This window comes from Festucalex cinctus, chromosome 1 (assembly GCF_051991245.1).
Source record: "Festucalex cinctus isolate MCC-2025b chromosome 1, RoL_Fcin_1.0, whole genome shotgun sequence".
Taxonomy (NCBI): Eukaryota; Metazoa; Chordata; class Actinopteri; order Syngnathiformes; family Syngnathidae; genus Festucalex; species Festucalex cinctus.
Genome location: NC_135411.1, coordinates 13,383,441 through 13,409,560, shown reverse-complemented (window position 1 = coordinate 13,409,560; position 26,120 = coordinate 13,383,441). Strand labels below are relative to the sequence as shown.

The 26,120-nt window shown below is 38.1% G+C and overlaps 1 protein-coding gene across 3 annotated transcripts in view; it reads right to left on the bottom strand.

The window, feature by feature from the left end:
• Window positions 1-26,120, bottom strand: part of mast3a (microtubule associated serine/threonine kinase 3a) — a 33,994-nt gene extending 7,874 nt beyond the window's left edge. The window contains exons 1-20 of one of the 3 annotated variants that reach the window (XM_077517946.1): window positions 25,973-26,120; window positions 24,492-24,523; window positions 18,366-18,454; window positions 17,553-17,625; window positions 14,938-14,958; window positions 14,169-14,250; window positions 10,576-10,733; window positions 7,285-7,360; window positions 6,967-7,176; window positions 5,533-5,634; window positions 5,072-5,204; window positions 3,646-3,731; window positions 3,426-3,511; window positions 3,041-3,249; window positions 2,798-2,936; window positions 1,578-1,710; window positions 1,336-1,501; window positions 1,100-1,201; window positions 884-1,006; window positions 681-790 (exon numbers count right to left, since the gene is read on the bottom strand). In XM_077517946.1, coding sequence (XP_077374072.1) covers window positions 681-790; window positions 884-1,006; window positions 1,100-1,201; window positions 1,336-1,501; window positions 1,578-1,710; window positions 2,798-2,936; window positions 3,041-3,249; window positions 3,426-3,511; window positions 3,646-3,731; window positions 5,072-5,204; window positions 5,533-5,634; window positions 6,967-7,176; window positions 7,285-7,360; window positions 10,576-10,733; window positions 14,169-14,250; window positions 14,938-14,958; window positions 17,553-17,625; window positions 18,366-18,454; window positions 24,492-24,523; window positions 25,973-26,011 — 2,169 coding nt within the window. In that variant the 5' untranslated portion in view covers window positions 26,012-26,120. Of the gene's footprint in view, window positions 1-680; window positions 791-883; window positions 1,007-1,099; window positions 1,202-1,335; window positions 1,502-1,577; window positions 1,711-2,797; window positions 2,937-3,040; window positions 3,250-3,425; window positions 3,512-3,645; window positions 3,732-5,071; window positions 5,205-5,532; window positions 5,635-6,966; window positions 7,177-7,284; window positions 7,361-10,575; window positions 10,734-14,168; window positions 14,251-14,937; window positions 14,959-17,552; window positions 17,626-18,365; window positions 18,455-22,512; window positions 22,976-24,491; window positions 24,524-25,972 lie in introns of those variants that run through there. The other 2 variants (XM_077517929.1, XM_077517939.1) reach the window with 2 other exon arrangements.

The window sequence follows — 26,120 nt, the reverse complement described above, 5'->3', positions numbered from 1 at the left end:
CAGCCATTTTTCTATTTAGTTTTATATTTTTTTCCCACTTTTATGTTAACCCTATAAAGCCGAACCTACCATTAAAGACATTTTGAGCTTTCTATTTCATGAGTATAATATCCCCCCCCCCTTAAAAACTCGTATATGATCTGACACATGCATTGCACGGATCATCCTTTAGAGGGCAGTATCACCCAGTTGATGGCTTTTCCCACAACCTTGCAAAATCGCTCCTATTGAGAAAGGAGAGACACCTGTACTTATTAATAGTGGGAAATGTTCTTTCGGATTTTTGGAAATAATATTTTTTTATACGTCTGTTTATTATTGTATTTTTTACAGTTATAATAACTGCACGAATGTAAAGCATTGTGACCAGATGTATCAAATAAGATACAAATCAAAAGTTATATGTGGAAGTTGATTGAAAGTACATTTTTGTTTGTTCAAAACGAACAAATACTCTATTTACAAAGAATCAGAATTTTCTCTCATATATTTCATGGTTCAGGCTTTATTGGGTTTTAATTATAGTATGAAAATTTTTATTGTACATTTAAAACAGATATAACATTTGTGATTCATCGTGAGTTAATAACTATTGAGGTCATGCGATTAAAATTTGTAATCGCCTGACACCCCTAATCGAAGGTAACACTTTGACTTTTGACCAGTAAAAGAAAACATACCTTGCTGAAGCGATGGGCCACAGAAGAGAACTGCCGCAGTTCAAGAGAGGATTCGTCGTCGTTAGTTTCATCATCATCAGAACCTAGGTGAGAGTATCGCTCGGATCGGGCTGTAGGTGACAGTATCAAACAAATTATAGCAGACAAAAAAAAAAAAAAAAACTGGCTATCGCCTATAGTATGCATATTTAAAAACCACCTACTGTCAAAATAACTGGTGTCCTCGTCAGTCTCCAGTTGTGGTATGAACTCTGCTTTTTGCCTCAGAAGGCCATTCCAGTCTAGTCCCAGGAAGAACGTGTGCATCTTCACCTCAGTGGTTCCACCTGAGGAGCATAAATAGAAATCGAACTGATGCTTCACCTCATATGATAACAGAAATCCTTTATTCAACTCCGTTTTTAATCGCGGTCACGTACCCGTTCCAAGGCGCTCGAGCGGACTTTGACTAAGTAATCTGGTGATAAGGTCTTGGGCGTCAGCTGGCAGAGCGTCGTCTCCCTCAGGCCAGATGATGTCATCTGGACAAGTAAACAATAGTGATTCACTGACAGGTACCAATCAAGTGAACACTGCAGTTCGTTAGTGATGACTAATAAAACTTTCGAGACTGAAAAATCACCTGTTAACACATTCAAGTAAAGAATTAACTTACCGTTAACCACCTGACCAAAAAGCTGCTCAGGTGTGTCTCCAAAGAAGGGCACGCAGCCCACAAGGAACTCATAAAGGATGATGCCCATAGCCCACCAGTCTACAGGCTTCCCATAGCCCTGCCGCAGTATCACCTCTGGAGCGATGTACTCTGGGGTGCCGCACACCTGTGGGGGCGCGAAAAGGTAAGCCAGTAATGTTGAAGTTGATTAAATGAAGTCGATAGAAAGAAAGGCGACATACCTGCTTGTCGATGAACTCTCTTGTGTCCTTCTCAATGTGACCTTCGTACAAATTGGTTGTCATGTTCATGAGGCCAATCTTTGACAATCCGAAGTCTGTCAGCTTAATGTGTCCCATGGAGGTGATTAATAAACTGCAAAGGAAGGAAACAAAGCACATTTCACTAGTGCCCCATCGAATATTTTTACAATCAATTAATCGACTAATCTGATTCCTTTTAATTTTGCTTTAAAGTGTATTTCAAAAGCATATTTTCCCCTGATTACTGTTTAATAACCAGTGATTGGTGTTTATTTCCTACTTCGTATAGTGATAAAAATAAAAAAAAATAAAAAAAGTGATTGATGTACTGTGAGCAGTATGGCCAAGTAAAAACAGATTTGCAGTTTGCAAATGTCTTATTTTGATTAAACACGGAAAATAATCAGTCTTCTTTCATGAAGTACTACAGAAATCAATCTATTACTGTTGATATGTTGAAATCAGAGGATTTGGACAATTTTAAATTAAGAAAATGACTCCAAACGATTAGTCGATTATTAAAATAGTTATGGGTTAATTTGATATTTGATTACCTCCTTTACTCACAAAAACATATAAATACGTTGTATTTTAATTATTACCAGTGTCCCAAAAACGTATTTATACGTTTTTCACGGTTTTTTTTTTAATTTATTTATTTATATGCTAGAGCATACAAAAGGCTTAAGTGAAGAGAACAGTTGAAGCAATGGTAGTTATTAAAAAAAGAAAAAAAAAAAGAAAAAAAAGAAAAACGGCCAGCAGGTGGCAGCTTAGTATAAGAGCTCAACCAGGGCCATGTTGCAACAAGCTGTTTTCTCTACAGTTTAAACAGATTTGTGAATAATGATGAAAGTCATTAGCTATATTCCAATGCTAGTGACTGCAAAACGGAAACAAATAGAAATATATTTTTTTCCGAATGAAAGAACAGACCGTAATCTTCCTTTTGGTAGATTCCATGCTTTTATAGTAATTGAACACAATTTCTGTGGGCCTTGCAAAATCAGTCAAAATCCAGTAAAACGGCCAGGAGCCAAGGGGGTTGCTTCAGTGAAAATGGCTGGGAGTGAATGAGCTAATCGATTTAATTTTGACAGTTCTACATTTCACGTTGTATGAAGTCTGACCCCACAAATTCAGCTATAACATGACGTTGAAAGCTTTTTATAAGTAGTTATGGCAGTTTGGGTGCTCACTTGTCAGGTTTGAGGTCTCTGTGTACAATGCCATAGTTGTGAAGGTACTCTAAAGCCAGGACGGTTTCTGCAAAATACATGCGGGACATGTCCACAGGCAGAGGGCCGATGTTCTTCAATAGATTGGCACAATCCCCACCTTCAAGTAACAGGAGACCAGAAAAACATGTAGCAAATTGTGATGGATATAAGACTACATGACAATGACATATTACAGCAAAAAATAATAATAATGGACTCTACCTTCTACATATTCCATGACCATGCAGAGGTGCCGCCGTGTTTCAAAAGAGCAAAACATGGAGACCACAAATGGGTTTTCGGCAAAGGTGAGGATGTCTCGCTCCACAAACACCTGCTGGATCTGGTTTCTCAGAATCAGGTTCTGCCGGTTGATCTTCTTCATGGCGAAGCGTTGTCGGGTTTCCCTGTGACGGACTAGGAATACCGCTCTGGAGACAGAGTGGGCAGAGATGGACGGATGCAAGTGGAAGAGAAGAGCAAAAAAAGAAGAAATAGAGAATTTACAAGGGAGACACAGGAGTAATCTTTCAATCTGTTTATTCTGCTTATGTTCACAAAAGACATTCAAGTTGACGAATGCACACAAAGAAATATACTCTCTCACCCATAGGCGCCGTTGCTAATTAGCTTAATCGTTTCAAAGTCACTCTCCAGTGGTTTCCTACGCGGGGGAGTGCAAACTGCACGGCTCTGAATCACAGTCAACACAACAGATACATAACAGGAAAAGGAATCTGTTATGCCCGATAAGCAAAAGCATTGTGATCGATGTGTACGACTGCACGTTGTTGTCCTGAACTCTGCATTTACTTCTTAGTGCCTACCTGCGTTGGCGTGGCCTCTCCAGACTCATCAGACTCTCTGCTGGCAGACCTGTGACCCGGGCTTGTTTGTTCCAGTTGGACCATCTCTGTAACCGCAGAATTAAAAGCAGAGCACATTGAAGATCACATTGAAATCATGAAAGCAGATTTGGAGGGTGAAAATGATTCTAAGTCAATAAGTCAAGTCAAGACAGGAAATAACGGCAAGAGAAATAAAAGCAAAATTGAACATAGGTGGAACTTTTTTCCCATATGATCAAATGTCAGCCAATTCTAAAACACAGGCAAGGTTAGCGTGCAATTAATGTGCAAACCATAAAACCACCAGGTCCCAAGTGAGACTCCACCCAAGGAAGTTGAATGTATAGGACAACCCAGTCGTGTGTATGACTTCTAACCGAGACAAGAAATCAGGCATAAACAAACCAAAAATAATATATATTATTTTCGCCTGCAACATCATTTATGTAATGTAGCAATCTCCAGCCTCTTTGAAATGTAAACTATCATATTCAGTAACAGATGGAAAAGACACCGATGCTTCAATTAATATAGATGGTATTGAAATCAATAGCGTAAGAGAAACCAGATTTTTGGGTGCTGTTTTGGATGAAAATTTGAACTGGAAATCACATGTACAATATATCAAGATAAAAACAGCAAAAACAATAGCTCTCCTATGAAAAGTAAATGATTCACTGGATAATAAAGCATTGTTCATTTTATATAAGACCATGATTATTGTTCCATATCTGACCTACTTATTGAGGTTTGGGGAAATGCCTATAAAACATATACTCAGTCAATATTTCTATTGCAAAAAAAATAAAAAAATTAAAACAAATAAAATAAAAAAGCCATAAGAATAATCGCTAGAAAGCAATTTAGAGATCCAACAAATCCACTATTTCTTCAATTAAAATTGTTGAAATTTTATGAATTGGTAGATTACAGCATTCTGCAAATTGTTTTAAAGCGCAAAACAAAACGATGCCATTGAATATTCAAGTGAGAAAAAAAGAGAACGCAAGTTGAAAGGAACGGTATAAAAAAAATAAAAAAAAGATTTAGGACCAGACTGATGGAGCGCTGTGTTTCAATAAAAGGAATCAGCTTATGGAACACTCTTACATTGTCAAGTTTGTTGTTACGAATGTCAGAAATCAAATTGTAAACAGAGTACAGATGTGATTCTGAGACTACCTATCAAAATGTTATTTATTTTGTTTTCTTTTTTTCCCCCCCCAATTTATTTTGTTGATGTTTGTTTTTTTTAGTTACTTTACCTTCTAAATTGAACTCTGCTCCTTTTCATTCAATGATGAAGAATTATGTTTTATATTGTCTTATTTTCTTTTATACGTAAATGAATAAAATAAATGATTGAAATGAAACAAAATGAAAGTAATACAAATCTGCATTGCACCTTCAAGAGGATCCCTGGTGAGGCCGAGCTGACTGACGATGTATCTGGGAATATCCGTCTTGATCCCCTGGCTCACTTTGGCTTGACCTTCCGCCGTTTCCAAACGCTGGTAGAACTCCTCGGGATCAAACTCCTGCAAAAGACAAAACAAAAAAAGGTGTTGTTGTTTTTGCTTCATTGCGTTTGACAGTTACCAGTAGCCTTTTATATTCACGCAAACGTGCAAAAAGATAGAAATCACTTTAACAAAAGGCAGTGGTGAAAAGTATTGCAAACAACTTGACACTGTAGCTACACAGTTGCCAACTTCCAACAAAACATTAGAATGCTTTCCATCATATCATTTTGAACATCAGCCAAGTGTCATTATTATTATTACTAGAGCACATCATCACACGCAGTCGTGACATCTGTATTTCAAGTATTTAGTTCAAGACTTTTAGGAGGCGAACCGGCCTTACCAGACATTCCAGGAGCCTGGCAGGCCTGGAGATGATGATGAGGATCTTCTTCACTAGTTTTGTAATGGTGGTCACCTCCTCACTCTCTGACCGCTCATATGCCTGACGGAGAAACAACTTTTTCTTTACATTGTCTGTTCAAGAGATTGTGTGGCTGGTACTGAAATGTTTTGCATCAATCAGTAAATGTGTTTTGCTTTGTCAGGTTTATGAATAATAAAAAAACACTTGTAAACACACGTTCATTGTCTGCATACGAGTCTGCGTTTGAAGCTGTGTTCCCACGATTTCAAAATTGCGTAACTCCAATACCAAACAACTCTGTTTTAAAACGGCAACAGTGGAGGACTTGTGATGTACTCTCCCCATTTTATTTCTGCTGTCAACTTCACACAGTTCATCGAGCAATGTGTCAAACTAGGGTTAATTTGATAATCAATTACTTGTCGATTAATCTTGACAGCTCTACAAGAAACAAAAGTGAACATGCTAAGGTGCAACCTGTAGAAACAGACATTATAGGCAGATTGTTTCATAGTAAATGTCTCATTGACAAGGACATGCAAGTTACCTGAAATTACAGAAGTTTGATACCACTTATTTTCTAACAGCCACCACAAGAACACTTGCGTCGTCAGCGATACAAATATACTGCAACATAGCATTTGTTTGCATAAAATTGCATGAAATTAATGGCAATTTTCCATTCTTCTAAATTCTAGTTCCTGATCATACACCTGAAGGTATCGGCCACTGTCGTGAGATACCTTGAAATAAAGCCGGTTAGGCCGGGTATCGCTACTAGGCCATCCCTGCTTCAACTGAATCAAGCCAACATTCAAAATGTCTGGTGATAACATGGCTAAGTGTCCACCTGTGTGAACCAAGCTAAGCATGGCTTTTTTTTTGTGATTGGGTATTGCTGCTTTAGATGATTACAAAGCTGATATCTTATGTGATGTCATAAATGATGGATGGTTTGCGCTGTTTATTTTCATTACACTGAAGTTCACCTGGATGTGAACTTTGGCCTGTTTTATTTCCGCTTCTCCTGCTCAGTGATGGGGCTAGTAAGGCTATTGGACAACTGGGATCGGCATAGTTCTATGGGACTCCTAATTGTACCACTTTTGGGCTGTTTAACTTTGGAGATTGCACTTGTATATGGCTCATTTCTTCCCCTTTTCATCCGAAACAAGCCTCACAGGAAAAGGGGAAAACTGCTCATCTGTGCATTATTGAACAAACAGTTTTCTAGAAAAATTATGTAATGAATCATAGGGAGTAAAAGTACTCAATGTCCGACAGAGCAGTGTGGACTGGCATCACAAAGGCACTGGCTGTTCTAGAACAAACACTTAAATGGTAATGAATCTAAAAGTGCACAGATGCATGCGTGTTTCCAAAGCTCACACACACAGCAGAAGCATTTACCTCGTGCAAAAGCTTCTCCAGCTTCTCTTGCAGCTCCACAAAGTACCGAGAGGTGACCAAGCCTTTCTGGGACTTGTCCAAGCAGTCTCGGACAAGTTCCACCAGCTGGTGCTGGATGAAGCCAAGCACACCGTCGGCCAGGGGCAGAGCAGTTCCGGGCGAACACTCTTCAATGATGTCTACAAGTCGGCCCTCCATCTGCGCTGTTGCCTAGGAAAGCAACAACGATGGATCATGGAAGAGTATTTAATATTGTGTTGAAAGAATAAAAAGAGAAGAATGGATATCGGGGAAAAAAAAAAAAAAGTTTGACTGTACCTTGGGAAAGCGTTCTTTATAGACATGATTCATCATGACAATCTCATTGTCAAATGTTCCACAGGTTCGTCCAGGGCTGGATGGGATACAAGCAAATGTTGGAATCATAAAAACATCCTACCAAATCACTGGAGAAATAATCAATTTACAGATCATGCAACATATGAATTATACAGAACATTAAACCACTAAAATTGCTTAACGATTTCATTTGTCATCATTTTATTTCAGGAAATACTGTCCTGAAATCCCAAAGCAGCCCAGCCTCCAGCAGTTGTCTGAGGAAGGCTTGATTACAAGAGTTCCTTTCCAAGTGCTGACAGCCATGACTATCACAAACACAATCCATTTGAAAATGCCTCTAATGTGTTTCAGATCAGAATCCCATCTGTAAAAGGCATGAGCACATCTGTTATGCGTGAAGGCGGGTTCAATTACAAGAGGGAACGTTTGCAAGATGCCAGAGAAGTTAACACACAACTATATTGAAAATAGCAACCCTGAGCACATCTATACAATCCAACCAGTAAGAGTAACACAACTTTTCTATTTCAGTAAAGTGGTTTAATAAGGTAGCATTGGTGATGGTTAACTGCTTGGGAACTTTATGAGAGCAACAACAAATGTTTTACAGGCTCTCTGGAACTATTTTTAAAGCCAGCACTGACACTTCCCAGTACCTTATTTTAATTTGAACCACACAGAGTTAAAGAGTTAAATAAAGGTGTCTTAGCAGCACCGTAATGTTGTCTCATGACCCCCCCCCCCAAACTATTGGAATATGACTAAACATTAGTGAATGTCCATGAATAAAGTGTGACGTCTGCTCATTTATTGTAATTTTGCAGTACACGACAGATGAAAAAGTTAAGAATTTATTGTCTTAGGCCATATTTTATAATGAATTTGACAATGTAGTCTGAAGTCGTATCATTCACTAGCAAACCAGTCAAATATAACTATATATAATAAATAGTATGTAAAGTAAATAAACACGTCCATTTAGAAACATACTCAACGTAACACGCTAAGCCTAACTTCAAAATAAAGTTTACCAAATACAGTAATATATTAACACCAATGCAAATAGCCTTAGTACACTTTCACTTTGAAGTTGGCCAACTTGGCATGGCTTGACTTCACTTTTAGATGTTTAGGATTTCTTTATTGTATTTGATTGATCTTGTATTTGCGACCAACATCAACACAACGCTATCCTAAACTCATGTTCAGTCGTTAATTTAGGGCACTGAGAAGCACGTAATTAATTACCAGGTCACTGTATGATACGGCGGAAGTCTCCAACATAAGTTGCTAGCGGCTAGCTGTTAGCATGACCAACGAGTGTCTGGCTGCCGACTGGTAGAGGTTTGACAGCTGGTACCTGGCTTACTTTCATTCTTAACAATATTTTGGACCAAAGTTACTTTGTAATTCACTCTCCATGTTTAACTTTTTTTTTTTTTTTTTTTCCTGCCAAAAACGGCAATTGCCGTTATGGACACACCCACCGAGTACCGCCAATAACGTCAACTATGTTTTTTTTTTTTTGTTTGTTTGTTTGTTTTTTCCTGCCAAAAACGGCAATTGACGTTATGGACACACCCACCGAGTACCGCCAATAACGTCAACTATGTTTTTTTTTGTTTGTTTGTTTGTTTTTTCCTGCCAAAAACGGCAATTGACGTTATGGACACACCCACCGAGTACCGCCAATAACGTCAACTATGTTTTTTTTGGGTTTTTTTGTCGTCAATGGGCAGTGTAACGTCTTGGACAGCGCCGCTTTGTGAATGGGGCGAAAAAATAAAAAAACTATGGCCAGCCGATGCAGCATTGCATCTCTTTTCAATGGGCACCTGTGCATGAAATTACATGAAAACATGGCAGATCTTAGGAAATAGAACGTTTTCAAGGATGACGTGAATAAAGCGTTTGTTACATTAAATCTAATTCACAGTGTCACAAAAACAAAAAACAAAATATTAGCGTCGAAGTCACTGTTTTGCAGAAAATGTGTCTTTTGGCAAAAAGCGTATTTATTTTTTCCCATTTTTGCTTAGTCTCACTCAAATTATCTATTTTCAAATTGTGATTACTAAAGAATGGAATAATATAGAATCATACTTTCTAATGAAAGAAGGGAATCCAATCTTTCATACGGTATCCACCATGTTTATGTAGCCATAGCACACAATAATTTGTTTTGCCTTGAAAGATAAGTGAAAATGTTCGGTTTTATTTATTAATTTTAATTCTTTTGGATAACGTTTTGGCAGTAAAAGAGTTAAAGGAATGGAATGTGCCTTAAATTGCACGCTGAGGTCTTCTCATTATTTAAAAAAATAAAAATAAAAAAAATAGAACTTTGTCTTGATGTATTTTGTAAAACACTTTTGCCCATTAAAAAAAGACACTTCAATTCAAAATGTCAAACATAGCTGTTTAGATTATAGGAACACAACTTTACTTTATTTTACTCATGAACCATGTAAAAATAATGTTTTTGCCTCATATTGCACTTAAAAGTTGTATTCCAAAATCCTAAACGGCTATATTACATTTTAGACACTTCTTTTTTTTTAATTTAATGGGAAAAGGTGTTTTACAAAATAAATGAAGACACCAAATGATACATGTCTATATTAGACATTCTGAATATATTTTTTTTTTTTTTTTAATGGACAAAGCACTTTCCAAAATAAACAAAGAACTATTTATCTTGAATGAAAAATGATCCGATCGAATTATATTGTCGATTAAAAACATAATATAGCAAAAGAGAAATGAATGTAAATAAATGTATTCTACCCAGGCTAATTACTGTACATACAACCTTGAGAGTGACATTGGGGCAAGATTTGGAGTCGCTCCAGACAAGTGTTCTCATTTTCCATTTGTGTGTTTGACGGTTGGTCCGATTCAAGAATGTGCATCAGCGACTGTGTCGCTTTATTCACATGACAGCGTATCTGACGTTAGCTCATATGTGAATTTTTTGCTTGCAACACAAAGAGGGGGAAACAAATAAATAAAAGCACATTGATGAAGTGATGACTCGTAACTTGAAAAATTAAGGTGGGGCACTTATTAGACAAGATATTAATGGCACAGACTAAGAAAGAAACCGCAACATTTTGGTGGTGCTCTATGACCGCACACATTCATCATCATTCTCAAATTTTCCCTTGGGATTAATGAAGAATCTTTTTATCTCGATTATCTACAAACATTTAGCTTTTTAACTTGGAACAGCGATGACAAGAAATCAGGCAACCATACGGATACTACCTGAGACTGCGCGAGCGGAGCCTGACAGTGGGTGAAGTGTGTGCCCCTTCTTCATCCGCCACACTTTCCGTGCTCCGGAAATGTTTAAACAGGAAGTGGAGATCATCTTGTGTCGGCTGGAGAGGCAGCTGGTGCAAGAGCTCCTGGGAAGAGGACGACTATGGAGGAAGAGCAGAGGAGGGAGGATAAGCAGGATATGGCCTGAATAAAAAGTGTCCCAAACACGTATTTATACGTTTATTATTATTATTATTATTATTTGTATGCTAGAGCATACAGAAGACTTTGATGCAGCCTCTCTACTGCAGAGAATGGTTGAAGCAATGGTAGTAATTACTTAAACGGCCAGCAGGTGGCCGCAGAGAATAAGAGAACAACCAGGGCCGTGTTAAAACAACCTGATTTGCCCACAGTTCTAAGCAGATTTGTGAATGATGAAACTTAGCTATATTTTAATGCTAACTGTTGCGAAACGAAAAATACGATAAAAATACACTTTTTTTTTTTTCCTGATGAAAGAAGAGACTCAATCTTTCTTTTGGTAGGTTCCGTGTTTTTATAGCAATAGAAAACCATTTCTGTGGGCCTTGCAAAATCAGTCAAAAATCCAGTAAAACAGCCAGGAGCGAAGGGGGTTGCTTCAGTCAAAATGGCTGGGAGTGAATGAGTTAATAACAGTCGCTTCAGAGCATTTACGTTTCCTTTATATGGACGTGTGTATGAGGATAAGATAAACAGCAAGGGCGCTTAAAACAAAACATGAATCATCTTTTTGTTATCTTTGTCAGTCAGGACTAAGGAGTACGTGAGCTTAAGTGTTCTGGATTTTCATTTGGCGCTGTGTTACATCCCTAGGCAGGCAGCACGGCTGTTATGTTGGCCATGTGCGCGCTCTTTTTCTCACTCCACGCCAAAATGTGTGACGTCCATCTTGGAATTTATGAAAACTTCCATCTGGCTGGGGTCTTAATTGTAAAAGGGAAATGCAGGAACTAGAGGAATGGAAGTGAAAAAGACGGTGGGGTGGGAACAAGACTGAAAATAGGTGATAGAAAGAAGAGGAAAGGCCTAAGGAGGAAACTGGAGATGTTTCAGGCCAGAGCAGCATAAAGAACTCACTGAGAGGATCCCTGAAAGGGGCTTTGTGTGGGGAGGGCTGACCTCACCGTCTCTGAGCCATGTGGCCAACCATGCAAAATTACAGCCGTGACAGAGGACCAGACTATTGTTATACAGCCAACAGCAGTTTCAGTAACGAGGTTCAAGATAAAGTATCAACTAAAATCTTGATGGGTGGAACTCGCCAGCACTAAATTACATCTTAATTTGACTTTTCCCAAAAGGATCAATTTGATACTGCCCCTGCTAATTTGTTTTGCCAGAAAAATACTCACTTGTGAAGGCTTGAGGTAATTTTCCATTATAATAAATAGCTACACATAATGGATCTTTTTTGTCATCAAAATACTTCTATTTAGTCTGAAAAACAGATCAAATTGCATTGGGGGAAAAAAGCTCTCTTGGAAGCACTCTACATTACTCTTGGATAGCACTCGAATGATTCATCGCTTCCCTCTGTGCAGCATGATAAAGTGCTGTGATTCAAGTATTTATCATCAGACACATCCTGTTATCATGACTAACAAATGAAAACATGATCCAATCTCCTTTGATTCCGCTGTGTATAGCTTAACTTCATGTGGAAATGTTTGGTGAACCTGTTTGTGCTTTTAAAGTCTGGTGTACGAGTCTCTTGTGACCTCTAATGACACACTTCAAGGTCACACGCGGGACCTCAACACTACTGGCGTCCAGGGTTGTTATAGTTTTGGAAATTTCATTACATTTAGTTTTTATTTCGTTTGGAGTTTTGTTTGTTAAATGTAGTTACTTTGAATTAGTTTTCAGGGCAGCTCTGTTCGTTTTTATTAGTTTTCGTTATTAAAAAATGCTTAGTTTTAGTTTAGTTTAAGCATTAATTTTCATTAAAAAAAAATGTATACTATTTGTGTGCAAGACTTAATACCATGGTAAAAGGAAAAAAGCACTTCTTACCTCGCGCTGCGTTTCAGCTGAATTAAATGACAAAGCAAGCAAGGCGAGCCATTGGAGCCAAAAGTCAAACACAAAATTGTCAGGAGCGACATCATCTGAAGGGGATTTTCTATTGGCTGCAGCTAGATGACGTCACTTCTGTGACGTCTTTATTCCGGTTAATACGGATATCAATATACTTCAATCACATTTAAAATCAACACCATAGACTCATGTATATTAATTACGGTACCAAAAACGAAAACTAAGGACATTATAATTATTGTTAATTTTAGCTAGTTTTGTAAATGTAAAATGTAGTTTCTGTTAATTTGTTTCTGTGGGAATGCTGAAGCATTCCCACATATGCTGTTGCGATTTTTATTCTAGTGTTGTTCCGATACAGATACTGGTATCGGCAGAGGTCCCGATACTGCATAAAAACAGTGGTATCGGTGAGTACTCACACGTAACATGCCGATACCATTAATTCCAACGCTAATATAGGATTTTGGATGCAGCATCTTGTGTCTTGCTGGTGCACGACATTCACTGATATGTGACATGTTCACTGCATGCCGATCTAAGATGTCCTATTGGCCCTTGAATGCTCTGAACCAATAGCAGGACAGCTTTTTCACATTGAGGGAAAAAAAAAAACTGCAAAGCTGGGTATCGGTATAGGGGGCCAAAAAAACGGTATCGGAACAACACTATTTTATTCTCCACACTTTTTTGCCAAGTAACAACTCCCACATAATACTTCCAATTTGCACTGTTCAAATTTCAACTAGCTTAAAAAAATTCACGCCTCCCGGGATATATATATCGTCTGGTTCCACATTACTTACAGTCTTTGCTAAATTTGACGTTTAATATCGACTTTTCCCCATTCATTTTCAATGGGACAGACAATGAACTTTTTCTAAGTGTCACTTTCGACGCCCACTTCCGTACATAAAACTTACCATCATTGCCAGGTTTCTGATACTGCTTGGTGGCACAGTAAAGTGCATTGTCCAGTAATCAGGAGATCATAATTTATTTCTCAATTTAATTCATAAGCAATCCACATGCATTCAGCTATTAGCATTCAGCTTCAGCATTCCCACGCAATTTCTCCAGAAATTGCACTTAGTCTAGTTTAAAAAGCAGTTGTGTTTTTATTTTATTTTGTAAACAAAAATGTTTTTTGAATTTTAGTTTTGTCCGTTAGTTTTATTTAACTAAAATAACCTTGCTGATGTGCGAGCCTGAAATGACACACTCGACAGTCTGTAGACACCAGCGACGTTTGTCCTCTTGCCAAGAACACGGACTTGCGATGAATGAACGTTTTGGTTCCAGACTGTCCAGCGGAGCAAAAACACACACTGTTCGCGAGGCCAGTTTCAAGCCTGCGAGCAGGTGAGAGTTTCACACTTTGAAAATTGATTTAGGGGGGCGAAGTATCAGCTGGACTAAAAAGCTGCAATTGCCACAGTAAAGGTCGCTGCAGGGGTCTTGGAAGCAATATATGGAGGAGAGACACAAATACATCGATTTAAATAGAAGCTTACAGATACAGATGAACTGGGTGCATTGGTGCAGTATCCAGAGGAGGGAACTGATGCCACAGACCATCTTCGGCCATCTCCTCTGCTGAAAAAAACAAAACAGTAATATATATATATATATATATATATATATATATATATATATATATATATATATTAGGGGTGTTAAAAAAATCGATTCGGCGATATATCGCGATACTACATCGCGCGATTCTCGAATCGATTCAATAATCGGCAGAATCGATTTTTTTTTTTTTTTTTTTTTTTTTTAGGATTCACACCTTGAGCATGGAAGAATGTTATATGAACGGCACATTAAGCCTTAATATTTTTATTTTAATGCTGTTCAAATGTGAAACAGATTGCAAACTGTTTGTGTACAGTGGCTCACGGTTATAAGCCTCAAGTTTTAGATAAATATATTCATACAAATCTTACAGTGTACATGTACAAATTTACTGATAGTATTTTCTAAATTTGAATGTAAAAAAATCGCAACAATCGACTTATAAATTCGTATCGGGATTAATCGGTATCGAATCGTGACCATTCGTATCGGGATTAATCGGTATCGAATCGAATCGTGACCTGTGAATCGTGATACGAATCGAATCGTCAGGTACTAGGCAATTCACACCCCTAATATATATATATATATATATATATATATATATATATATATATATATATGTATGTGTGTGTGTGTGTGTGTGTCATCGTAATATGAAGAAGCAGAGACACTGACTTTTTTTTTTTTTAATGGTTTTCTTACCTCTCAGTACGGGCCAGATGGCTTCACAGAGGCGGGACAGCAAAGGCCCAAATGGAGCAGAAGACGATGTGAGGGAGTGAAAGACAAGTGTAAGAATTTGGAAACAAAGTAAACACTGCTTAATGAGAGCGACAGAACAAGTCTGTCTGTCACGCTCTAGTGTCCCTGTCCCACTTTGCAGCTGAACACCTGCCAGCCTATTCTGTGTTATAATGCAGCAATGACATTACCTTCATACACTCACACAACCGTGTGCAAAAGTAACACATTCATGATGCTTCCGCCCCCATCTGTCCAGCGTGCTTCTCTCAGGACATGTCCCACTTTCTTTCAATGATTCAATCCATGATGACAAGCAAGCATGGTCAAAGCCTCCTCACGCAAGCTTTAAGTGGCATGTTGCTAAATATGAAATGACAACATAAACTTTGCCGAGTGACCATGACCTGCGGATTATTTTGCGTTTTGGGTTCAAATGTGCAACATATGCTGATGTGGTCTTTCAGTGCGGCCGCTGCAACTTAATGGCTATTCTAATCTCAATGGATGTGCCTTCTAGTTTTGCTGCAATTCAAACTATGAATCATAATGGACGTCGTTTCAACATTACGAGTTGCAGTTTTTGCGCTGCAATGAGCTTGTGTAAGTGCAAGGGTCAATCGCTTGGTGTCTGAGACACGATTGTCCAGTTCAGTCACGTTTGGTCGTGTCGCTAGGTGTGCAGCGGGCTTTAGGCCAGTGCTTACCTGTACATGTTAGTGCTGTTCCATGTTTGAGTGACAAAATAATTGTACACCTGTTTGAATAACACGTGAACCCAGTGAACCGGCCCAAGCTGCACTGCATTCTTTGTCTCCACGTTGGCAGCATATGAAGTCTTAATGTAGATGAGTCATACGGACTTCATGAAATAGCATAATGCATCGTTTGCAAATGCTGCAATATGTTGTACTGCAGTGCAACACCTAATATGCTCATAACCCAGAATTGATGTGAATTATGTGCCATTATAGTGGGGTGAAGTTGAAAAAAATAACTGATAGAATCGATTTTTCGTTTCAAGCCTGATATCGATTCATAAAACCATTAATGGATTTTAATCTCTTTTCCCATAAATTCGTAATAAAATAGAATTTTAAAGGCCAATGTTTTTTGCATTGTACTGTTTTGTTAAAATGTACTATTCCCATGAATTTAAATGTATTTTCTTACATTTATAAAAGACCTGACTTGTTGCACTTTAAGACAATTCAGAATCTTTTTAATTCATGTAATATATTTACAATTATTGAATTACAATTATGAAAATATTTTCATCTCATCCTTGCTGATGTCAATGTTGTGTAACACTTAAGTGATTATAACACGTTACTTTCATTAATAAACTATACCAGTTATTGCCTCCGCAAAATTTAATTTCAAATTTAATGATTGTGTGGAGTTTTTAATCATGTCCTTGATATTTAAGAAGAATTGATGTTCCATAATTGATCAATATTGGATTGAATTGAAGTGAATCAAATCAAATCGTGAAAAACGAACTGAACTCTTGTGAATAGAAATCAAATCAATTGAAGAAATTTGAATTGATACCCAGCCCTATATTATAGGACTGTGATGCCGCATCTCTGACAAACTCAAGCAGTACATATTATGTATACTTCCTTTGTATGTGTACCCTGACCTTTTGGACAACTCTGGCCAGGGTGAAGATTTTCCCAAACTCCATCTTCAGCATTTTCATGTAAATAGGAAAAGTATGTTGTTGTTTTTTTGTGTCACTTTTGGCTTGTGTCATGTAAACTTTGCAACATTATCTCGGTAACTTAAACTTAGGAATAGATCATGTGTAATGACGTAATTGCTTTAGCTTTCAGAGTACTGTAATTCATTAATGAATCCACAGCATTTTAAAACTGTTTTTAATTAACTTGATGAATTATTTTTTATGATTTTTTTTTGTTGATTTTAATTTTAAATAAATACATAAATAAATAATATACAGTATGTCTAAGAAACCATGGAAACTCCACATTAAGATTAGAGACCTTTTTTCCCCCCCATTCTGTCGACCATTACGGGCCATGCTCCTCTGCACTCCTGTGAGTTGAAAGAAGTGTTTTGAGAGGCAATTCCACCCATAATCACAGTAGCACTGGCTGGCAGCTATACTCAAGAGCTGTGACCAGCAAGATGCCCTGAGGCTTTTTAGCTGGCTGGGCTTTTTTTCCATTGCGAAGGTAAAATGTCAGGACATGCTTTTATTACCATCTTAAGTTGTTTTTTTTTTTCATAAAAAAATAATAATAATAATAATAATACAGGTGGTATCTTTGATGACTGACGGGAAAAAATAAAAGTTGTGTCCATATGGTGGTTTTTTTTTTGGTTAGTCCTGACTTCAACTTCCTGCTGGTCTTTTCTTTCTTGTGATCTTTTAAACCCAGTTTATTCAATTCACAAGAAGAAAACACAACCTACATTTGATTGCCTAGTTAGTCTCCATTCTATCAGTTCTACGGAATTAGATAAATATCTCAAAATGTGTCAGTAGTAAGCAGATAAGCAGCGCCTGATGTCGATATTCAAGTTTATTTTTACAAGTCAACTCTTACCTGCGGGCAAACTGGAAGTTAGCAGAGCTGCTGGCAGTGACATTTCGGGGACTTTCTGAAGGACTGCTGCCAGCTGAAGAAACACAGCGCGTTAGAAACTTACAACCTACTAACAATAGTAAACCATGTTTACTTTATGACTCAACCAATTAATTAGCCGACTAATTGTATTAGCCAATATTAGGCCATTCTTATTTTACTGTGTAGCAGTTATGGGCAAAAATTAAAGTAATAGCTGACGGACCGTTACTGGCAGCAAATGATGATCGGGCTGTGTCTGGTCAGTGTCAGTGTATTGTGGTTACTTGCCAGGTCCAAGACACAGAAGGAATTTCTGACATCATGTCTGGTAATCTGACATAGCGACCGTCGTGAACGGCCAAAAAAAAAAAAAAAGTTATGTTTGCTGAGCTCGGCATAAGGAGGTCTTTGATTCCTTTATGCAACGTAGTCCTATCACATTGGCATCCACTGACAGGAAATAAACAAATAACACTAGAGGGCAAATACTGACAATCTTGTGACATTCCGCATCAAAACAAGCACTACTGCAGCGGTGCAAAAAAAAAGAAAAAAAAAAAAAAAAAAAAAAATCATCTTTGGTCATCTTTGTCTCACCTTGACATTTGTTTGGTGATCTCAAGCATTTAAAAGGGAAACCATGAAAAAAAATGTTATAAATGTTAAATAAATGTTGGACCCCCTCCATCATCATGCCCACAGCTCATCAAACGAGACTGCCAAGCAATAATCACACACAAGCACACACATCTCAGCCGGTGCACGACTGTCAACACAAAAGCGCACAAGTACCTGTGGCAAGTGGGAGAGGTGAAAGCGGTCGTGAGAGCGTGGGCGAAGGGGTCCCGACCGCCAAACTCCTTCTCTTGTTGTTACGGGCTCTGTGTGAGAGGAGGAAAACAAATTTAACAGAGAAAAGGTGAAACATTTACTTATGCAATGTGCTTACACAAACATGATCTATGCAGATTAAAAAAAAAAAAAAAGCGTATTCATAGTAACCATATATTAAGGTCATGGGAATACAACGTCACACGCATCGCATACTGATTTATTTGATAACATAGCTGGAAGTGTTCCCATGACTGGGTTGAGAACACCTGATACAAAAAAAAAAAAAAGCCTTGTCTGACAGGTTAAAGGAGGCTAGATGCACCCATTGACGCCAATGACACAACTGTGCACTTTCCATACCATTGCAGATCCATCACCATGGATGAGCACAACTCCACGTAGCAAAGATCAATGTACTTAATAGATTGTGCTGACTGAACTATATATCTGCAAAACTGTCAAGGTGAAACGGGTTCAACAAGTCTCGTTGCCTTAATGTAACTTCTGCGGATTACCACGACATGGATGACAGAAAATTGAATGAACTCTGCATACACTCAAGTGCAATCACGGAATCCATCTGTATCATCTTGGATTAATCTTGTTTGGGTTGATCCTCTTGTGTTAGCGGTCAGACTTAACATTTCACACAGACCACACTAACGCCAGTGTAAAAACGTCACTTGATCGACGTGTCAAAGAGTCTATACTACTGCTTTATACAGTATGCACTCAAGTTCTTAAAAGTATACAGCGGTACGACTAAGGTCAGACACAATCTGTTCCGGGACGCTGGTCAGCCTGTGACTGGCTGACAACCTTTTATTTCTAAGACGTGTATTGTGTCCTATAGGAAATAATAAAAACAGAACTGACAAACTGTCACCATCCTAAAACCTTTGGGAAGTGTACAGTAGGGCTGTAACGATATCACAAATATTGTGATATCGCGATATTAAGACAATATATCATCGTCATCATGTCACGATATTAAAAGCAGCACATCTGTTTAAAAAAAAAAAAAAGTCAGGCTGAGTTCCATTTGTGCAGTTCTGTGGCTAGTTTTTTAGTGCAGCTTAATTTTCACAAGGCATGTTTTGGCCCTTCTATGTCTAAAATCCACGCTTATGGTCAGATGAAGAAGCACATAATAGGATTCTGAACCGAGTCAATATGTGGAGGAGCTCAATGTGTTTGCATTAGCAAGTATGTGCCTCAATATTAAGTGTTATTGTAGGTACAATATTGTGTGTATTTTATTTAGTATGAGCTCATTTTTTTACATTATGGTGACCTTTTTTCGTATCGCCAACCTCCCCACAATATTGTGATAATTATCAGTTTGTGACCTTCATATCATGACAGTATCGTATCGTATCGTGATGTTTGGATATCGCTACATCCCTAGTGTACAGGGGATGGTTAAAGTAACAATTTTACATTTTTTAAATCAATAATACAAGAAGAGAGGTCAATCATTGTAATAGTACAGTACAAAAATTAAACATCAACTTTGATAACAACAGTATAGTCATCTATAGTCATCTACACCACTATGCGATTCTAAAAAGGATTTCTTTTAAAGGTGTATAATGATTCCCTATATTGAGGTTGTTTTCTAAACTGTAAAAGATGTGATATTTCTCCACCCAAAAAAAGCTTGTTGTCGCATCAACTCGTTTTCAACCTCAAGATATTGATAACATTTCCCTGTTCCTGCAACACGTGATCTAAAATGATTCAGGGGATGTGAACGTCGATAGATGTTGACATTTCTGGGTCACTGCAGAAGCAGATTCACACACTTTTATGTTTATGCCACCAAGTGAGAGGAACCAAAAACCGGCAGAAGAAATACAGTGACAGAAAGAAGAAAAGATAAAAGGTTTGACACACGTAAAAACATCTGCAGCTCAACGCACAAACATTCTTGTATGTCTTTCATTTTATTCTTCGGAGGAAATCAAACCAGAACAAAGGCATGAAAGGAACGTTGTCATGGGCTGCGTATAAGTCAGCAGGGACACAATAGATGCCTGTCATGACACAGCATGATGAATATACAGTGGCTCAATGTTCCACGTCTGCTTATGGGGAGATGTTGTGTTGCATAGTGCATACAATCATGGAGCTGCATTGAAAGCCACAGTAATTAGTAGGTCGCATGATTGATGTCTGACCCTAGTTAGAAAAGAAACCAAAACTCTATTTTTTCAAAAATCCTCACTGGACACGTCATTATGTACATTTGGCCAAATAACTAATGCATACAGGGCCACACGTGTACTCTCATAAGGAAATTTAACTTAAATATTTGGCATAACATTTTGGCATATTTAGCAACTTGGTTAACCAGAGCATTATTCTTCACAGGTCCCTCTCGGTCCAGTGTATGAGGGTATATAAAGCAATTAAGCTTTATAAAACCATTTTATTTATCACATTCACTGCCAGCCCAGCAAAAATGTATCATTTGACGTCTTTTTCCGTCAATGGCAGTGAATGAGTTAATTACATTCATATTATGTTGTATGATATTTTCATAAAATACAGTCACAGTGTTATTTTTCCTTTATAAACACCGCATACCTTTTGTTTGTTTTGTAAGTGCTGGAATAGGTGAATGGATCTGTCAATTACAGTGGTGCCTTTAAGAAACGAGTGACAAGACTTACAAGTTTTTCGACATATGAGCCGTCATTTAGCCCTTTTTTTTTTTTTTTTTCCTCTTAGACTTGCCAGCGCAAATTGGAGTACCTGCATTTATATGACAGCATCAGATAGAATTTTTAACTATTAATCAAAAGAAGAGGCTCTGTTTACTGTTAAACATAAAACAATTTAAAACGGTATGCTAACTTGAGGTTTATGACAACACATTCAAATTATGCAATGATAAGCATTTAGGGATGCACGATAATATCGGTAGCCAATAATTATCGGCAATTATCGACTAATTTGACATCAAACAGATAAACCAGATAATAAGAGAAATCTGCCAATAATTATTGGGAATTTGACTTCATACAAATAAACCAGATAAAGAAATCCAGCAATAATTCTAGACATGCCACGTTGGTCCAACTGTTGCGCTTGTTGCTCATATCAATAAAATTCAGCTTCATGGTGCTTTACATACATTGAAACATTGTGCAAAGTTTATACAATGTTTCAATGTATTTGTTAGACTTAGAGTAGGACTCGAAAGCATTTGTATTCAAGTTAATTTTGCAAACAATTATCGGCTTACTTATCGGTTATCGATATCGGCACTTCTAAATGATTGGTTTATCGGTATCGGTTGAAAATAGCATTATTGTGCATCCCTATAAGCATTAGCATCAACATAATCCTTTAAGCTACAGATATTTGACCAAAAAAAAAAGAGTGTATTACAACAGTACACAGTCACACATGATATTCTTTATCCTCTGCAATGAACAACTGTATGACTCCCACTTGCTTTCTAGGTAAGGCACACCTCACTGCCATTAATTTATGAGTTACGACGAGTGTGGTCAAGGAATGAATTAGTGAACTGGTTTGAAAGTCAACGTACCACCACTGCATTAGTCTTGCAATTCTTAAGATATTGCAGGTGTACCCGATAAAATGGCCAGTCAGAGCACGTTTCACTCCTAAAGAACCCTTATCAGCAACGTCGGTTGTAAATAGAAAAGCATGCACCACCGCTGTCCTACTGAATGCCTCTTATGTCGGTCAAGGGAGATAAAGCTGCCATAAACTATGATGCATAGGCTCGATATGAACGTTACAAGATCGTTTGTCAGTACAGAACAAGGCATAGGTGGTCTATTAGGGAAACCTAATTCAATCAAACGCCCATAGAGGAGTTAACATCATGATCACATCGGAATATCGATCATTCTGCACTGGTATTTTGTAGCGTTTTATGCGACAGATTGGTGCAGACAATGTGCAGTCCACACGTACACGTTTGTCTGTCAGAAACAAGAACTTGGGCGCATTCAACAAACATACACAGTTCGTAATAAAAAGCAATTATGGAAACTTGTGACCAAAGCCCTGGTAAGATGGTTAAAAGACAGCTAACAGCATAGCATTTTAATGATTATTATTTTACCCTTTGGTTCTTTTCATCATGGCCCCGGTAACAAAACTAGTTTTGTAGCTCGGTAGCACCGTCCAGTAATGGTTCTGGTCAGCCATGGTGGTGGTGACCGATAAAGGCAATCCACGCACGGGAGTTGTCCTCTACAACCAGGGGCTCGTGCCAGAGACTCTCCCCCAGTGGAGCTTCATTGGAGCCAGTTAGCTTAGCCTGGTTAGTCGGCAACGTCCGGACGAAGGCTCAACTCCGTCGTTCAGCTTCGGTAAAAACTGAGCCCCGACCCGCGGCTCGCCAGCTTGGTGATGACGAGCCGCTTCTACGGCCATGTCCGCCCTTCTAGGTACTCCCCTGTCACCCGTTACGCTTCAGGAAAACTCTGTCCTCGCCACCATGCGACATTATCGACTGATAACGGCGACACACACAATTTTTTTTTTATAAAGGGTGATTAAAAAAAAAACCCTTTCCAGTCACAGCAGCGACGCACGACGCATGCGCACAAATCTATACTGGAGGGAGGAGGAAAATGTGTTGCCTTCAAGAGCCCTCGGACAAAATTGGAGGGCTGGGAGATGGGTCATGTCGGCAATGCCTTTTAAAAAAAGGCTGTCTTGAGAAGTTCAAATACTTCAATATATGGCAACTAGCTATTTGCAGTAACTGCTCGCCAGTCATAGTGCTTTACAGAAATAAAATCTAATAAAAACCACAGAAGACAAAAAAAAAAAAGTCGTTTTGAAAGATAAAGGTAAACCAATATTTAAAAACAAACCAGTCTGTGACACCAAGACACTCCTGCAGCACCTCCCTTAACTTCCACCTGTCTTAACTAGTGTTGTTCCGATACCGGTATCGGCAGAGGCCCGGATACTGCATTAAAACAGTGCTGATCTATATGACTGGCTAGCCGAGAAGCCAAGACTTTTGAGGTGGCCGCCATATTGCTCCTCCCACGAATCGATTCTCTGCATACGATGCTATACATTTACAATATCGAAATTGGAGCATATTTGAGACAGTACTTAGTAGAAATCGCATAATTTATGGTGTTTTAAATGTATTAAACATAAACAAGAAAGACTTCAGACATTTTACAACTTGCCTCAAATACATGTACAAATTATATGCTTAATGATGTTTACATGAGGAAACTTGTATATTTTTAATTAAAGAATTATAACTGTAATTCAACAAAAGATGCCTCTGCCAAATCTAATATTGGGGTCTAAGAACTGAGCGATAAAAGGAAAAGGGGGTCTTCAAAGCAGCACATACCATCCACTTGTTAGGCCTATTTATTTATTGATTGATTTTTTTACTTGTTAAAAAATAGTGGCCACCCCGACACAAACGCCCACCCCGCCTCCGGCCTTACACTAACCGCCTACGAGCTGTATATGTCTCATCTGTAAGTATACCGTAGTCTGCTTGTGAGATGGGAGGCGTAAGATGGCCGCCCTGTGATTTCAACAGCTTGCAATGGTGTGTATAGGCTATCCAGTCGTATATACATGTCAGTATAAGAACTCTTCAAATCTTTTCATCGATTACTTTCCTATTTCTTACGGTACTGTTGACAAGAACTACATCCTGGACCTTGCCAGTTAATTACAGGGCAATAGTGCATGAAGTGTTCCATTTTGTGTACGACATTTCATGGACTCTTATCTGAGTTTGCCTCACTGTCACAATGTGAGCAACTGAACATAAACCTTAATCTTTCTTGTAAACACAATGCAGATGTTCCGGAACAGGTTAAAATTTGTCAAGCTGCTTTGTAAAACTGGGATGAACTCCCAGGAAAAAAAAAGTTCAAGAAAATATAAATATTCAAACTTTGCCCAACCGACATGTTTCCACTTTGCTGCTTAAGTTAACATAAAACCAGTCAGAGCGTGAAAAACCCGTAGGAAGGACATCCACTGATAAACTGACAGGTGACAAGAAATCTGGATGAGCCGGTTGTAAGAAAATGACTTTGTATCACTTACACGTTTCCCCTCCGTGGAAGACTCAGCTCTTTCTGAAATAAAGAAATGGAGAAGCAAATTAGAAATGTGGCAATAGAAACATTATGTGACATAAAAAGCATGCTCTCATGTCACTCATCAAGGCATCTCTTCCTTTTAAATTTTCACACTGATGTGACAGACATCAACATTTCAATGACATATGTGTCCTGGTAGCATATGAAACCCGAAATTAAGAGTCTTTTGTGAAACTACTCCGAAAAATCATTACATGTTGAACAAGCTACTGCATAAAAAGTTCTTCTAATGGATCCCCCGTCAGTGCATGTAAATGTCATTAGCTGCGGTGTGGCCTAGTTTCATGTGTTACAAATAGGTTCTGAGTCACAGAGAATACAGCGCGAAGACTTCACTAGGCCATCTTAGCCATGTGATTGGCACAAGTGAGCTCACTGTTTTTATTCTAATCTGTTCTGACTGTAATATTAGTAATAATGTCTTTTTATGAATAATGTTGGTCAAAAAAATATTATTTATAAATGACAAAAGGTGATTTATAGTGACAAGCAGAACAATTAAATGCTCTTACAAGTTGAGTCATTCATACAACAGAAAAAAAAACAAAAAAACTTTGTGTTTAACATAACCCGCGAAGATTTCACTCTAAGTACATTCATGAGTAAATTAAGACATCATTATTTCAATATGCTGTATTTTTGTGACATTTTTTATTTGGTGGTTTCCTGTGAGATTTCTTTTTATCTATGAGCACACACAGCTGTGATGAATTTCACATCAAAATACAGTCATGTTAAACATAATGATACCACCTTGGTTTCTTCAATGGCAAGTTTATTTTTGATTCATAGTACCACTTTAGGTGTATCACGTGACTAACAAGCACTTTTGGTAGTTATCAAGAAAATGGCTCGATAATTTAACTCTCATTACCTATTTTTGTTGTTGGTCCAAACAAATGCACCTTGACTGTGTTATAGTAACCCAGTTACCACATAAATCAAAATTATATTAAACGTCTCTTTACTACCCCAACATCTTATTTTAATTCTGACATTCTCCACAAAAACAAACAAACGAACGAACGAACAAACAAACAGATGAACAAAGAATACAGCAGCTCGGGCACTTCATTATTGCCATCAAAGAGAAACAAACATGGCACTCGGGAGAAGATAAAGGAGGTGTTCCTGTCCAGATCATGTGTGCACCTCTTATCACCAAGGCAACCACATTTACCAAAGCCTTGTAATGAGATGTTCCAAAATAAACACAAACCGGTGGTCACATCACAACACTGCCACCGCCCGTACAAATGATCAACACATGATGTACGATTACTTATAGAGGAAGTAAAATCGACATCACACACAAATGCAAATCATCAAATACTGTCTCGTCGCCGATGTGGCTCATCTTCACGCACGTTTTAATTTGCCTGGAAACAAGAGGCGTGTCGTGACAGCGTCCATTTATTTATTTACCTGTAGCCCGCGTCGTCTCAGGATATTCGGCTCGTCCATTATTAAATGTAATCAAAAACATAAAGACTCCAGAGCGTTTGGTTACTCAGTCAAGCCATTTTGTGATCTGCTGTGCCCGGGAGAGACTGCTCTGCCTCACGGCTGCGCC